Here is a 13,820-nt window from a genome sequence, read left to right on the forward strand (position 1 = left end):
TTGTTTAAAGATCTAGAAAAATAGCCAGCTCCCCTGTACATCATACTTAGCTCAGCATACATTGAGGTTATTCTGTTGTAGAACCTGTAGCTTTAAATTGATCACCCTTCCTTTCTTAGCTACTGAAGAGGCTGGGGCAGGAGAATCACTTGAACCCAGGAGGTGGAGTTTGCAGTGAGCCAAGATCACGAGATCACGCCATTGCACTCCAGCCTGGGCAACAGAGCCACACTCTTGTCTAAAAAAAAAAAAAAAAAAAAAAAAAAAAAGACTCACTGAGGGTTTCTCTACAACCCACCCGTGCTTAGAAGCCTCTGTGTGTGCCCAAAGTGTCACTCACCACATGGATTGGAGTTGACTATTTACTTTCCTTCTCTACTAGACAGACTCTAGGCTCCTGAAGGGTGGGAGTTGTGTCTTTAGTTTTTGTATCTACCATACCCAGTAAGGGGCTTGGCACATGGTAGGTGTTTAATAAATGAAAGAATCGCCTGGCACAGTGGCTCACGCCTGTAATCCCAAAACTCCAGGAGCCTGAGGCAGGTGGATCACTTGAGCTCAGGAGTTGGAGACCAGCCTGGGCAACATGGAGAAACCCTGTCTCTACAAAAAAATACAAAAATTATCCAGGCGTGGTGGCACGCACCCGTAGTCCCAGCTACTCAGGAGGCTGAAGTGGGAGGATCGCTTGTGCCCAGGAGGTTAGGCTGCAGTGAGCTGTGATAGTGCCACTGCACTCCAGCCTGGGCGACAGAAGTGAGATTCTGTGTCAAAATAATAATACATAAATGAAAGAATCAGTACTTCAGTCATCATCAAAATTAACATTCCCCATGAAGTAAGTGAAGTGTAATTTGGGAGCTAAGTGTAATTTAGAAGTTTTGTTCTCCATTTACTTTCAGACAGTTTCACTCTGTCATCCAGGCTGAAGTGCAGTGGTGCAATCTTAGCTCACTGCAGCCTTGACCTCCCGGGCTCAAGCAATCCTCCTACCGCAGCCTCCTGAGTAGTTGGGACTATAGGTGTGGGCCATCACACCTGGCTAATTTTTTTTTTTGAGACAGAGTTTTGCTTTGTCGCCCAGGCTGGAGTGCAGAGGCGCGATCTTGGCTCACTGCAACCTCTGCCTCCCGGGTTCAAGCGGTTCTCCTGCCTCAGCCTCCTAAGTAGCTGGGATTACAAGCGTGCGCCACCAGGGCCAGCTAATTTTTCTGTTTCTTGGTTTTGTTTTTTGTTTTTGTTTTTGAGACGGAGTCTCGCTCTGTTGCCCAGGCCAGAGTGCAGTGGCGTGATCTCGGCTCACTGCCACCTCCACTGCCACCTCCACCTCCTGGGTTCAAGCGATTCTCCTCCTCAGCCTCCGGAGTAGCTGGGACTACAGGTGCCTGCCACCATGCCCAGCTAATTTTTTGTATTTTAGTAGAGATGCAGTTTCACCATGTTGCACAGGCTGGTTGCGAACTCCTGAGCTCAGGCAGTCCGCTCACCTCAGCCTCCCCAAGTGCTGGGATTACAGGCGTGAACCACCGCGTCCAGCCAATTTTTGTATTTTTAGTAGATGGGTTTTCCCCATGTTGGCCGGGCTGGTTTCAAACTCCTGACCTCAGGTGATCTGCCCACCTTAGCCTCCCAAAGTGCTGGGATTACAGGTATGAGTCACTGCGCCTGGCCTAATTTTTGTATTTTTTGTAGAAATGGGGTTTCACCATGTTGCCTAGGCTGGTCTTGAAGTCCTGGGCTCAAGCAATCCTCCCACCTTGGCCTTATATGATCTTTATTCTGGTTCTTATCTTTTAATCTTTGTTAAACACCTTACAGGGGTCCCCAGTTCTGGGGACATGGATAGGTACTGGTCTCTGGTTTTTAGGAACTGGGCCACACAGCAGGAGGTGAGCGGCAGGCCAGTAAGCATTATTGCCTGAACTCTGCCTCCTGCCAGATCAATGGCGGCATTAGATTCTCATAGGAGTGTGAACCCTATCGTGAATTGTGCATGTGAGGGATCTAGGTTTTGTGCTCCTTATGAGAATCTAATGCCTGATGATCTGAGGTGGAACAGTTTCATCCTGAAACCATCCCCATCACCCCAACCCACAGTCCATGGAAAAATTGTCTTCCACGAAACCAGTCCCTGCTACCAAAAAGGTTGGGGACCACTGCCTTATACTATCTTAATCTGTGTGTATCTTACACTATATTAATCTTTATTAAGTATAGAAGGATTTGCTTTTAATAAAATCACCCAGAATGTTGTTTAGGTATTGATAAATTCACTAAACCTTCTCTCCCACTTCATGATTCTAACCCTCAAGATTCGTGTTCCGATATTAGTTCCAGGGATATATGAGAATGCACCATAGCAAATAAAATAAATATATAATAAATTAAAATAAATAAATATACATTCACCTAAGGTGAAAGTAGTTGGGTGATGACATGAAAGAAAAACAAATTGCTGTGGTTAAGAATAGCAACTGCTAAACACATGAAATGAGTTTTTGTTTCTTATGAGTAAATATTGCAATAAAACTTTAGGGAAAAATTTCAAATAGGTAGTAACATTAGTCAATAAATTATCAAAATGTCTCAGGCTTCAACTGAGGCAGCTGGATCTAGCAAAAAGAGACCTGAACTAGAAATCAAGACTTCCAGGTTCCAAGCGGGTCCAGCTGCTCGGTAATAGAGTATTTTCTAGGCTTGTTGTATCCTCTGTTTGCTTTTAAAAAAAATTATATTGGATAATCTCTATGTCCTTTCTTAGCTCTAAAATTCTAAGAAAACACTGGTCATTTCTCTAATACAGATCATTTGATACTCTACCATCATTGCAGTTTTCTCTCTGATATCTCAATGAAGGTATTTAGCTTTATGGTTTATAAATTAAATCAACTTGGCATTATAAACATGGACACTTAGTATAAACTAGGTAATAATTCTTTATCTGATTTCTTATGACCAATATTTGCCCTCCTTGTTTTTGTTTCTTAAGGTTTCTTCCTCTTGCATTGCCCTTACTTATTTATTTACTTATTTACTTTTGAGTTGGAGTCTCGCTCTGTCACCCAGGCTGGAGTGCAGTGGCATGATCTTGGCTCACTGCAACCTCTGCCTCCCGGGTTCAAGCAATTCTAGTGCCTTCGCCTCCTGAGTAGCTGGGACTACAGATGTATGCCACCACGCCCAGTTAATTTTTGTATGTTTAGTAGAGACGGGGTTTCACCATATTGGCTAGACTGGTCTCAAACTCCTGACCTCAAGTGATCCACCCGCCTCAGCCTCCCAAAGTGTTGGGATTACAGCGTAAGCCACTGTGCCCAGCCACTTCCTCTTGCATTGCCTTTAAAAAAAATTTACTTGTGAATATTGTGTGCAAGCTGAAGTTGAAAAAACTCTAAGAGAATGTAGTTAAGACTCTCATCTTGTACCATCAACAAAACCAGTGCTGCTTGAAAGCTGGGTCCTAGGTTTGACTCTCTTAGGGCTGGTAACTTCACTCTGACCTTCAGGATCACAGCAGGATTGAAATTGCATCACTTGTTACCAAGGAAACTGGGTGGAGTACTCTGAGGATCCCTCCATTTCCTGTCTTCCTTCAGCTGGTGTCCTGTCTCCTCTCCTCTAAAGCTAAATTTCTCCATTTTCTCCTCTAAAGCTAAATTTCTCCATTTTCTCCTCTTTCCTTTTTTTTCTTACCACACATTCATGTGAGAAGATTTTACAGACTGCCTTTTACCCCTATGTCTGAGTCACTGATGACCTCTGTATGGCTATACAGAGTGGATATACTCAGAGTGGATATACTCAGAGTGGCTATACTCAGTGGATATAATTCACTGGTAGCTTGTTTTGTTGTTGTTGTTGTTGTTTTGTTGTTTGTTTTGAGACGGAGGAGTCTCACTCTGTGGCCCAGGCTGGAGTACAGTGGCACACTCTTGGCTCACTGCAACCTCCGCCTCCCACGTTCAAGTGATCCTTCTGTCTCAGCCTCCTGAGTAGCTGGGATTACAGGTGCCTGCCACCATGCCCAGCTAATTTTTGTATTTTTAGTAGAGGCAGGGTTTCACCATGTTGGCCAGGCTGGTCTCAAACTCCTGACCTCAAGTGATCCGCCTGCCTTGGCCTCCCAAAGTGCTGGGATTACAGGCGTGAGCCACTGTGCATGGCCACTTGTTTAACCTCTCGACATCCCTTCTTTCTGAAATGTTTTCCCCTTGGCTTCCACAGCACCACATTCCCCCAGTTTTCTTGTTACCCTCTTGGCCACTCCTTTTCAGTTTCTTATGAGGTTCCTCTTCTCCTCATACCTTTAATGTTGGTGTTCTGACATAGGCCTTGTTCTGGCTTTACTAGCTATCTAGGTGATTCTATTCTATGTACTCTCACGGCTTCAGGTATTCTGGTCTCAGCTCTGATGTTCAGTCCATTTCTCTCCTGATCCTGTGTATGTAGTTGCCTACTGAACACCTCCATTTGGAGTGCTACAAGTATCTCAGTCTCAAGGCGTCCAAAATGAAGGCCGGGCACGGTGGCTCACGCCTGTAATCCCAGCACTTTGGGAGGCTGAGGTGGGCAAGTCACTTGAGGCCAGGAGTTCGAGACTGGCCTGGCCAACATTGTTCACACTGTCTCTACTAAAATACGAAAATAACCCAGGCATGATGGCGCGTGCCTATAGTCCCAGATACTCGGGAAGCTGAGGCAGGATAATTGCTTGAACTCGGGAGGCAGAGGTTGCAGTGAGCTGAGATCACGCCACTGCACTCCAGCCTGGACGACAGAGTGAGACTCCGTCTCCAAAACAATAACAACAAAATAACAAAATGGTACTCATTATCGTGTCTACTTTGCCATATTGTCTCCTCCTCCTGTCTGCACAGCATCCACTTAAGCCCGAACCCTCTAGAGGCCCTCATCATTGACTCTTCCCCCATCTCACTCTAGTCACTAAATTCTGTTTGTACAATTCCTAAACTTCTATTAAATTTGTCTGCTTCCCTCCAGAGTCCTGCTAATTCCCTGATTCAGGCCACTGCCATCTCATACCTGCGTTGCACCGAGGACCTCCAGTCTGGAATCGCATTTTCCATATATTTACAAAGCAGATCTATCACTCTGAACTGTTGTCTCGACCTGAGTTTTGATAGGTATTGTGCTGGGATCTGACCATTCAAAATACAGTCACTGGAATCTGAAGAAGTATTCTGTGGGAGTGAATGGAAATATATATGACTTTTAAATGGGCAAAGGTAATGTTTTTCTGTAAGAATTAAATACCTGCAGTTGTATTATTTGAAGGTGCATTTTCAGGGGCGAGCTGCAAAACTTCTGTCAGGTCCCAACATTTGTCTACTGGTGTTTTTTTAAATGTGGATTGCCAAAATCTTTGTTCATGATGGGCATTATGTAGGAGTGGTTAACACTTATATAGCACTTAACCTGTGTCAGGCACACTGATCAAAATAACCGACGAAGTATTATTCAACATAAAGAAAAATCTAACTTGGATGTGAATGATCAGAGAACTTAAGTTTTAATTTTTAAACCTTTCAGAAATTGTTATAGATGTTTATAACTTCCACTTTTTAAATTATTTCACTTATTGAACAGATATTAGTGAACTTCTAGGTGCTGAGGAAACAACAAAGAGCAAAGCAAAGTCCCTGTCCCCCAGGAGTTCGCGTTTTAACAGGCAAGAAAAATAAGCAAGTGAAATGGACGACTGTGAGAAGACGGAGCAGGGAGATGTTACTATTGCTTGTAGGGTGCTCACAGAATGCCTGCAAACAACAACTTTTTTGAAGAATTGGGAAAAAAATAAAAACCATTTGGCTGAAACAGCCCTGAGAAGGGCAGCTTCTTCCACCACTCTTTCATCATTTTACCATCTGTGGGTTATCCCCGGGGTCACTGCTATCCCAGCCTAGGTTTTATACAGGATGGAGTACGAAGTTCCCGCAACTATCCAAACGGTAAAATGTACTTAAAAAAAAAAAAAACTATTTAAAAAGGAATCCTGCTTGTTACTGCGCTACGTTTTTCTTTAGTCTCTTCAGTTGACTTGGAATCTCTGCCTGTTCTCGGGGCATGCGACTCGAAGGTGGGCTGGGGAGCTCCCCTTCTCTTAGCCACCTCGCGGCCGGCACTGGAACCCGATCGGAGTGTATTTGTGGGGGTGCGGCGATGGCTCGGGCTCTAACGTCGCCGAGGACGCCCGCCTCGGGAGCAGAAGCTACGGCGTGGCCCTGGAGCTTCCGGACACCCGGTAAGGCAGAGGGCCCAATGGTGGGGGCCGCGCTCACCGCCTTGAGCCCGCCCCTGCGCCCGGCGCCCTCAGCCCACGCCCCGCCCAGTCCCCCAGGCCCTAGCGTTTACCCCCACGCCCCGCCTCGCCCCGCCTCGCCCCGCGACCCACGTGCCCCGCCTCCGAGCCCCGCCCCCGCCCCACGTGCCCCGCCCCCGTCCCCGTCGCCGTGCCTACCCCTGAGCCTCGCCCCGCCCCCCGCGTCCCGCTTAGCCCCCCACTCCAAGCCCCACCCACCGAACCCCGCCCGCGCCGGGAGCATCTCGCGTCCCCAACGGGCCCCTGGGTCGGTTTCCGCGGTGGCCATGACTGCGGCCGTGTTCTTCGGCTGCGCCTTCATTGCCTTCGGGCCTGCGCTCGCCCTTTATGTCTTCACCATCGCCACCGAGCCGTTGCGTATCATCTTCCTCATCGCCGGGTGAGGCGGTCGCGTCGGGAAACCCGGACGCCGGGGCTCCCCACCCCGCTGGGGTTACCCGCGACCCTCGGCGCCCCACCGCGCGGCTCGACCTTGTTGCGTTTCAGACGGGAGGAGGGTTGAGAGGGGGAGACCGGAGATCCCGCTCCCCAAAGGCGCCTCGCCCTCTTAGGAAGAAGCCACACTGGGGGTCAGGGCCTTTTGCCTGGGGCCCGTGGGTGGGGTTTAGTGATCCGTGAAGCTACTAAAGTTGTATTAAAAAATTATGGATAAGTTCATATATGCATCCTTCATTTTCTGGAGGGGGAGTCCGTAATTTCCCTCAGATTCTCAAAGGCATCTGTAATCCCCAAAGGGTTAAGAACCATTGGCGTTTAGGATAGTAGTGCGCGACTTCTGCCAATTAGAATCACCTGTGGCCAGGTGCTTTAAAACATGCCGATGCCCACCCCCACCCCGATCCATTGAATCAGAATGTCTAGTGGATGGGATTCGGGCTTCAGAAAAAAAAAAATTTTTAAGCTCCTTTTGGATGGTTCCGTTGTGCAGCTAAAGGGTGGAAACCTGTAAAAACACCGAAGCACATGACTGTGCGTCTCCTTCTGGGAGCTTGGTAAATACCGGACTCTGGTGTCCCATCGCAGTCATCACCTGGCTCTTACTTGCACATACCACATCCCCCCTCCCCTGATGAGTCTCTCTTGGCACCAGACTAGGCCAATGATTCCGCCTTTTCTGCGTTTCTTCACCTCCCACAAACGTATTGAAAGTGCTTCGCTGCATGTCATTTTAAAAATAATAGAGATTTGGGGAAAGCTTTGTAAAGCTCGCTATAATCATTAGAATCCCCAGCGGTGCTGTAAGACCCCTGGAGGGCTTGGATACTGATCCAGATCAGAACACAGGTTTTCAAGTTGAATTTTATACCAATCACCTTATTAATAGAGATGTAGATATTTTTCCGGGAAAGATACTCATCTTTGCAGATATCTGACCAGTAAATCCATAATTTCTTATAAGTTTTAAGAATATGAAAATTGCAGTAATCAGAGTTGTGTATTTTCTTGTTTTGGCTCATTAATGGGCAGAGCATTGATTAGAAAGAGTAACAAATAACCAAGTTTCTAGCTAGACAGTCCTTGGCAGAGTCTGCAGAGGTACTTGGAAGTAGCAGGGTCACTGAAAAAAGTAATTGTCAGGAAACCTCAGCCTTCCTCTTGGACACGTTTGTCTCACCAAGGAAAATGCACTGTTAAGAACAACTGATCAGAGTATCACTTTATGAGGACTTTTTTTTCCCTTATTAAAACGTCAAGAAATCTCCTCCTCAAGCAGGTTTTTTTTTTTCTGCTTTTAAACATTATTAATCCTGTACTGATGTTCACTTGTAACTTTTTTTCCCGTGTTTTTCAGAGCTTTCTTCTGGTTGGTGTCTCTACTGATTTCGTCCCTTGTTTGGTTCATGGCAAGAGTCATTATTGACAACAAAGATGGACCAACACAGAAATATCTGCTGATCTTTGGAACGTTTGTCTCCGTCTATATTCAAGAAATGTTCCGATTTGCATACTATAGACTCCTAAAGTAAGTTAAATACCTGCCTTACCTTTTTTTTCTCCAGTTAGATTTTAGTTATGATTTAGTCATTTGAAACATGAATATAGTATTGTATCTGTGCCCTCCTACATAGTACTAAGCCAAGAGATTGGTACATTTCCAGCCTGAAAATATGGAGTGTTCTTTTATCTTGTGGAAATTTCTTATTTCCTTCCTTCCTTTATTCAAAAAAATATTTCTTGAGAATCAATCCCAGACACTATCCTAGGTACTGGGGATACATCAGTGATTAAAAGACAGTCTCTGGCTTCATGGAGGTTATATTATAGTAGGAAGAGACAGACAATAAATGAATGAACAAGAAATACACTGGTATAGTAGATAAGTGTCATGGAGACAGACAAGCTAGGGGAGCATTAAAACAACTACAGAAATCATTCCAGCTTAGAATGTATATGTTCTCTTTGCCACCACCAAAGATAATTGTAGGGACCAGCCCCACAGGGTCGGTGGGTCTCTCCCCGTGTGCGGCGACGAGAGAGTGTAGAAATAAAGACACAAGACAAAGAGATAAAAGACAGCTGGGCCCGGGGGACCACTACCACCAATGCATGGAGACCAGTAGTGGCCCCGAATGTCTGGCTGCGCTGTTATTTATTGGATATAAAGCAAAAGGGGCAGGGTAAAGAGTGTGAGTCATCTCCAATGATAGATAAGGTCACGTGGGTCACGTGTCCACTGGACAGGGGGCCCTTCCCTGCCTGGCAGCCGAGGCAGAGAGGGAGAGGAGACACAGAGAAAGACAGCTTATGCCATTATTTCTGCATATCAGAGACTTTTAGTACTTTCACTAATTGACTACTGCTAGCTAGAAGGCAGAGCCAGGTGTACAGGATGGAACATGAAGGCGGACTGGGAGAGTGACCACTTAAGCACAGCATCACAGGGAGACGGTTAGGCCTCCAAATAACTGTGGGCCGGTCTGACTGATGTCAGGCCCTCCACAAGAGGGGGAGGAGCAGAGTCTTCTCTAAACTCCCCGGGGGAAAGGCGGCCTCCCTTTCCCAGTCTGCTAAGTAGCAGGTGTTGTTCCTTGACACTTTTCACTACCGCTAGACCACCGTCCGCTCGGCAACGGGCGTCTTCCCAGATGCTGGCGTCACCGCTAGACCAAGGAGCCCTTCTGGTGGCCCTGTCTGGGCATAACAGAAGGCTCGCACTCTTGTCTTCTGGTCACTCCTCACTGTGTCCCCTCAGCTCCTATCTCTGGATGGCCTGGTTTCTCCTAGGTTATGATTTTAGAGCAAGGATTATTATAATATTGGAATAAAGAGTAATTGCTACCAACTAATGATTAATGATATTCATATATAATCATCTCTAAGATCTATATCTGGTATAACTATTCTTGTTTTATGTTTTATTATACTGGAACAGCTCGTGTCCTCTGTCTTTTGCCTTGGCGCCTGGGTGGCTTGCTGCCCACAGATAATTCTTTTTTTTTTTTTTTTTTTTTTGAGACAGAGTTTTCGCTCCTGTTGCCCAGGCTGGAGTGCAATGGCGCAATCTCAGCTCACAGCAACCTCTGCCTCCTGGGTTCAAGCGATTGTCCTGCCTCAGCCTCCCAAGTAGCTGGGATTACAGGCGTGCACCACCACGCCCGGCTAATTTTTGTAATTTTAGTAGAGACGGGGTTTCACCATGTTCGCCAGGCTGGTTTCAAACTCCTGACCTCAAGTGATCTGCCCACCTTGGCCTCCCAAAGTGTTAGGATTACAGGCCTGAGCCACCACGCCTGGCCAAGATAAATAATTCTTATGGAGACCATGCCTTCCATTATTTTGACTGTGGTAGGGGAAAATAGGAGTTCATTTTGTGGTATTTCCTGTAGTTTTAAATCAATAATAGAAAATTACATTTTAAAAAATGCCTTGGGTTCCCTTGTTGGGCCAGAAAGTAGGTCTTCTCTAGGACTTATGAGGGCCTCACATGAAACCACTGATTTGAAACACAGCTGAAACTTGGAACCATATTTCCTTTCAGGCAGTCATGAGATTGGCTTTGAGTATGTAGTAAGACTTAGTAGAGTGATAAATGTGCTGTCTTTTTTCATTTGCACAAATGAAGTAATTAAGGCTGTCCATGAATTTCATGGCTATAACCAAGAGGAACCTCAACAACAACTCTTTTCATAGGCTTCTGATAACTTGTTCTTGCCAATATGCTAGGTTTTCTGTATTTGTTACTCTTTGCTTTTAATACCAGATACTGAATTCCCTTTTCGTAATGAAGGAATTTAAATTAGAAATTGAAATCCAGGAGGCCATTGCTTAGAAGTAAAAATCATATCTTAGAAAAGTTTCAAAAATGAAATTCCCATTAGTACCTGGAAATATTACATGGGAATAAATAAATATCATAGGTAACACAGAAATTTCCATGGTAATACAACATCCCTAATAGATGGACATCTAGCTGTGTTTGAATGTTTCTGGTATGTGGCAGAATGGTTACTACCATTCTACAATTTTAAGCTTTAACTGTAGAATATCATTAAGGTAATCACATCTACCTCCGCTGGGCTTGGTGGCTCATGCCTGTAACTGTAACACTTTGGGAAAGCACGGTAGGCCAATTGCTTGAGCTGAGGATTTCGAGACCAGCCTGGGCAACATGGCAAAACCCTGTCTCTACAACAAATACAAAAATTAACTGGGCATAGTGGTCCCAGCTCCTCGGGAGGTTGAGGTGGGAGGATCACTTGAACCTAGGAGGCGGAGGTTGCAGTGAGCCGTGATTGCGCCACTGTGCTCCATTCTGGGCGACAGAGCCAGACCCTGTCTAAAAAAAAAAAAAACAAGCAAAAACAAAAACTCCCTTCTGACCTCTGCCTTACTCAAGTACCAGGTAAATGAAGTCTCTGCTGCATGGTTATAATTATCTCCCTTTCAAGATTGAACAGTCCTCATTTCTTCACCTGGACCTCAACAGGCATGGTTGTGGCTTCCAAACCTTTCCAAAAGAAAGGCTGTTTGTTCTTTTTGGTCAGTGGACATGACCCTTTTTGTCAGCTCCTGGTTTTTGCCTGTGCTCAGGACCCAGCACGGTATTCTGCAGTGCGGACTAAGTAGTGCCCCTGACTGGGCACTGTACTCTTCACAGCTCAGCCTCACATTGCACTGGGTTTTCCTGTCAGTGACATCATTGGCCCATATGCATTTTCATGCCATGGGTCTAATTTTGAAAAACAAAAAACAAAAACAACAACAACAACTTAATTTCTAATACAGAATTTAAAGTTTAGGACTTGTATGTTCTAAAACCTGAATTACCAGCGTGACAAAATGAGCATGGGCTGTTCTTCACTGCCTTGCATCTTCATGGTTTCCACCTGAAATGGCAACATTTTCCTGGCACTAACTTAGGGCTCCAAAGGACTGTAGCTGAACATAGATCCACGTTTTTGTTCCTCTTTTTTTTTTTTTTAATTTTTAAAATTTTCTTTTTACAGTGAGGAGCCTGGGTCCACTTTTTTAATGAGGGCAGGAAAGGAGTAGGACCGCATGAGGAAGAAATTACAGCTGTCAGTCTGTAGGCTCGAATGCCAGGAAGTTCAGAGAAGCCTCTTTAGGCTCCTAGGGAAACCATGTTTGCTTTTCTGAAAGGACCTTTGGAAATTTGCAAATGGTAGGACAGACTTGTACTAACAGATACCTTTGTTTGCATTTGCAAAATGCATCTTTTACAAGCCTTTAGAATATTCAAAATTTTCCCAGCAAATTTGAGAAATGTTGAATGTTATGTAGTTGTATTAAAACAATTTAAGAATTATTATAATACTTTATTTATGACTGACATTTGTATGGATACATTTACATTGCTCTCTTATGCTATATTGCATTCAAATATAGGGACTTTGGTTTAATCAATACTTTATCTCCACTGCCAAAGTAGGTCTTGAACTTTTAAATTTAAAGTGCTACCTCAGACTTTTGCTGTCAGAATTTGGTGCCAAGATTAAAATGTGGAGAGTTTATACCAGTTTTTATAAATATATGGAATTGGATCAAAATATTCATTGCAATCTAATAATAAATAAGTTTTATTTCATGAGTTAGGCCTTAGTCACTTAATCTTACTAATCTTATTCTTACATGAATGAATAGTAACTTTCAGCCTGGCAAAGCCTTGCATGATGAGAAATTGGCATGTGTGGTAGCCCTTTCTACAGTAATTTTTTTAAAATCCAAGTTATGTTGCTTAAAACATAATCGTATTTTGCCAAAAACATACAGTTTAGACAACTCTGTGTTGCTTGAAACTCCTGTATTTTGCCTAAAACAGACATTAGGATTTTTTCTGTTTGGATGGAAACTTTTGTAATTTAATTCAATTTTGTCTTAAAATGTTGATACTGTAAATATTTTGTAATTTTAGAAAATCTTCCATTTATAGAAAAAAACATTAAGACAACCATTGCTGCAACTTTTAAGCAGCGTGTCTATTTTTAAAAATTCCGAAAATGGCGTATTTAACTTGTATTTATACTCCTTTCTCTCTCTCATAACGCACATTCAAAAAAGGATAGAACAAATGAGAAAGATGGTGTGATTTAGCAGTAGTTTTTCAAAGTTTATAGTTTTGAAATTTGAATTGTTTCTTTTTTTGTTCTTGGGAACATAATAATAAATGCAAACAAAGAATTTTCCACTTCAGTAAGATGGAAGTGAACCCAGAAACTGATGATGTTTTGTACTTTCTCACTTCCTGATGTTGACATTGAGAACTCTTAGTGCTGTTACTTTTCCTCCCACATACTTCCATAACGTAGAATTAGGAAGCTTATTAAACTTTTGAGTTTATTTATTTAATATATTTGTGATAGTAGTACTTTGCTGTATCAAATAGCTAAAATCTTTGATTGATTCACTAATTGACACAGTCTCGCTCTGTCACCCAGGCTAGAGTGCAGTGGCGCAATCATGGCTTACTGCAACTTCCGCCTCCGGGGCTCAAGCAATCCTCCCACCCTTAGCCTCCTGAGTAGCTAAGACTATAAGTGCATGCCACCACACCCAGCTAACTGTTGTATTTTTTTGTTAGAGACATAGTCTCCCTATGTTGCCCAGGCTGGTCTCAAACTCCTGAGCTCAAGCGACCCGCCCACCTTGGCCTCCCAAAATGCTGGTATTACAGGTGTGAGCCACCATGCCCAATTTATCTCTTAAATTGGATTATTTGTCTTTTTATTATTGAGTTGTAAGAGTTCTGTAGATGTAAGTCCTTTTTCAAATATGATTTGCAAATATTTTCTCCCATCTGTGTTGTCTCTTCACTTTCTTGATAGTGTCCTTTGTAGCATCAAAGTTTTTAATTTTGATGAGGTTCATCTATTTACTTTTTCTTTAGTTGCTTGTGGTTTAGGTGTATGTATTTGAGAAACCATTACCCAACCCACAGTCTTGAAGACTGGCACCTATGTATTCTTCTGACAGTTTTATAGTTTTAGCTCTGATAGCTGGACTTTTCAGTCATTTTAGTTTT

At 43.9% G+C, this 13,820-nt stretch overlaps 1 protein-coding gene across 3 annotated transcripts in view; it reads left to right on the top strand.

The window, feature by feature from the left end:
- The first annotated feature begins 6,451 nt into the window (after positions 1-6,451).
- APH1B (aph-1 homolog B, gamma-secretase subunit) overlaps positions 6,452-13,820 on the top strand; it is a 28,296-nt gene continuing 20,927 nt past the window's right edge. For 2 of the 3 annotated variants that reach the window (XM_054450712.2, XM_054450713.2), the window contains exons 1-2: positions 6,452-6,719; positions 8,133-8,303. In XM_054450712.2, the coding sequence (XP_054306687.1) occupies positions 6,607-6,719; positions 8,133-8,303 (284 nt within the window). In that variant the 5' untranslated portion in view covers positions 6,452-6,606. Of the gene's footprint in view, positions 6,910-8,132; positions 8,304-13,820 lie in introns of all 3 variants that reach the window. The other variant, XM_054450711.2, reaches the window with a different exon arrangement.

This window comes from Pongo pygmaeus, chromosome 16 (genome assembly GCF_028885625.2).
Source record: "Pongo pygmaeus isolate AG05252 chromosome 16, NHGRI_mPonPyg2-v2.0_pri, whole genome shotgun sequence".
NCBI classification, from domain to species: domain Eukaryota; kingdom Metazoa; phylum Chordata; class Mammalia; order Primates; family Hominidae; genus Pongo; species Pongo pygmaeus.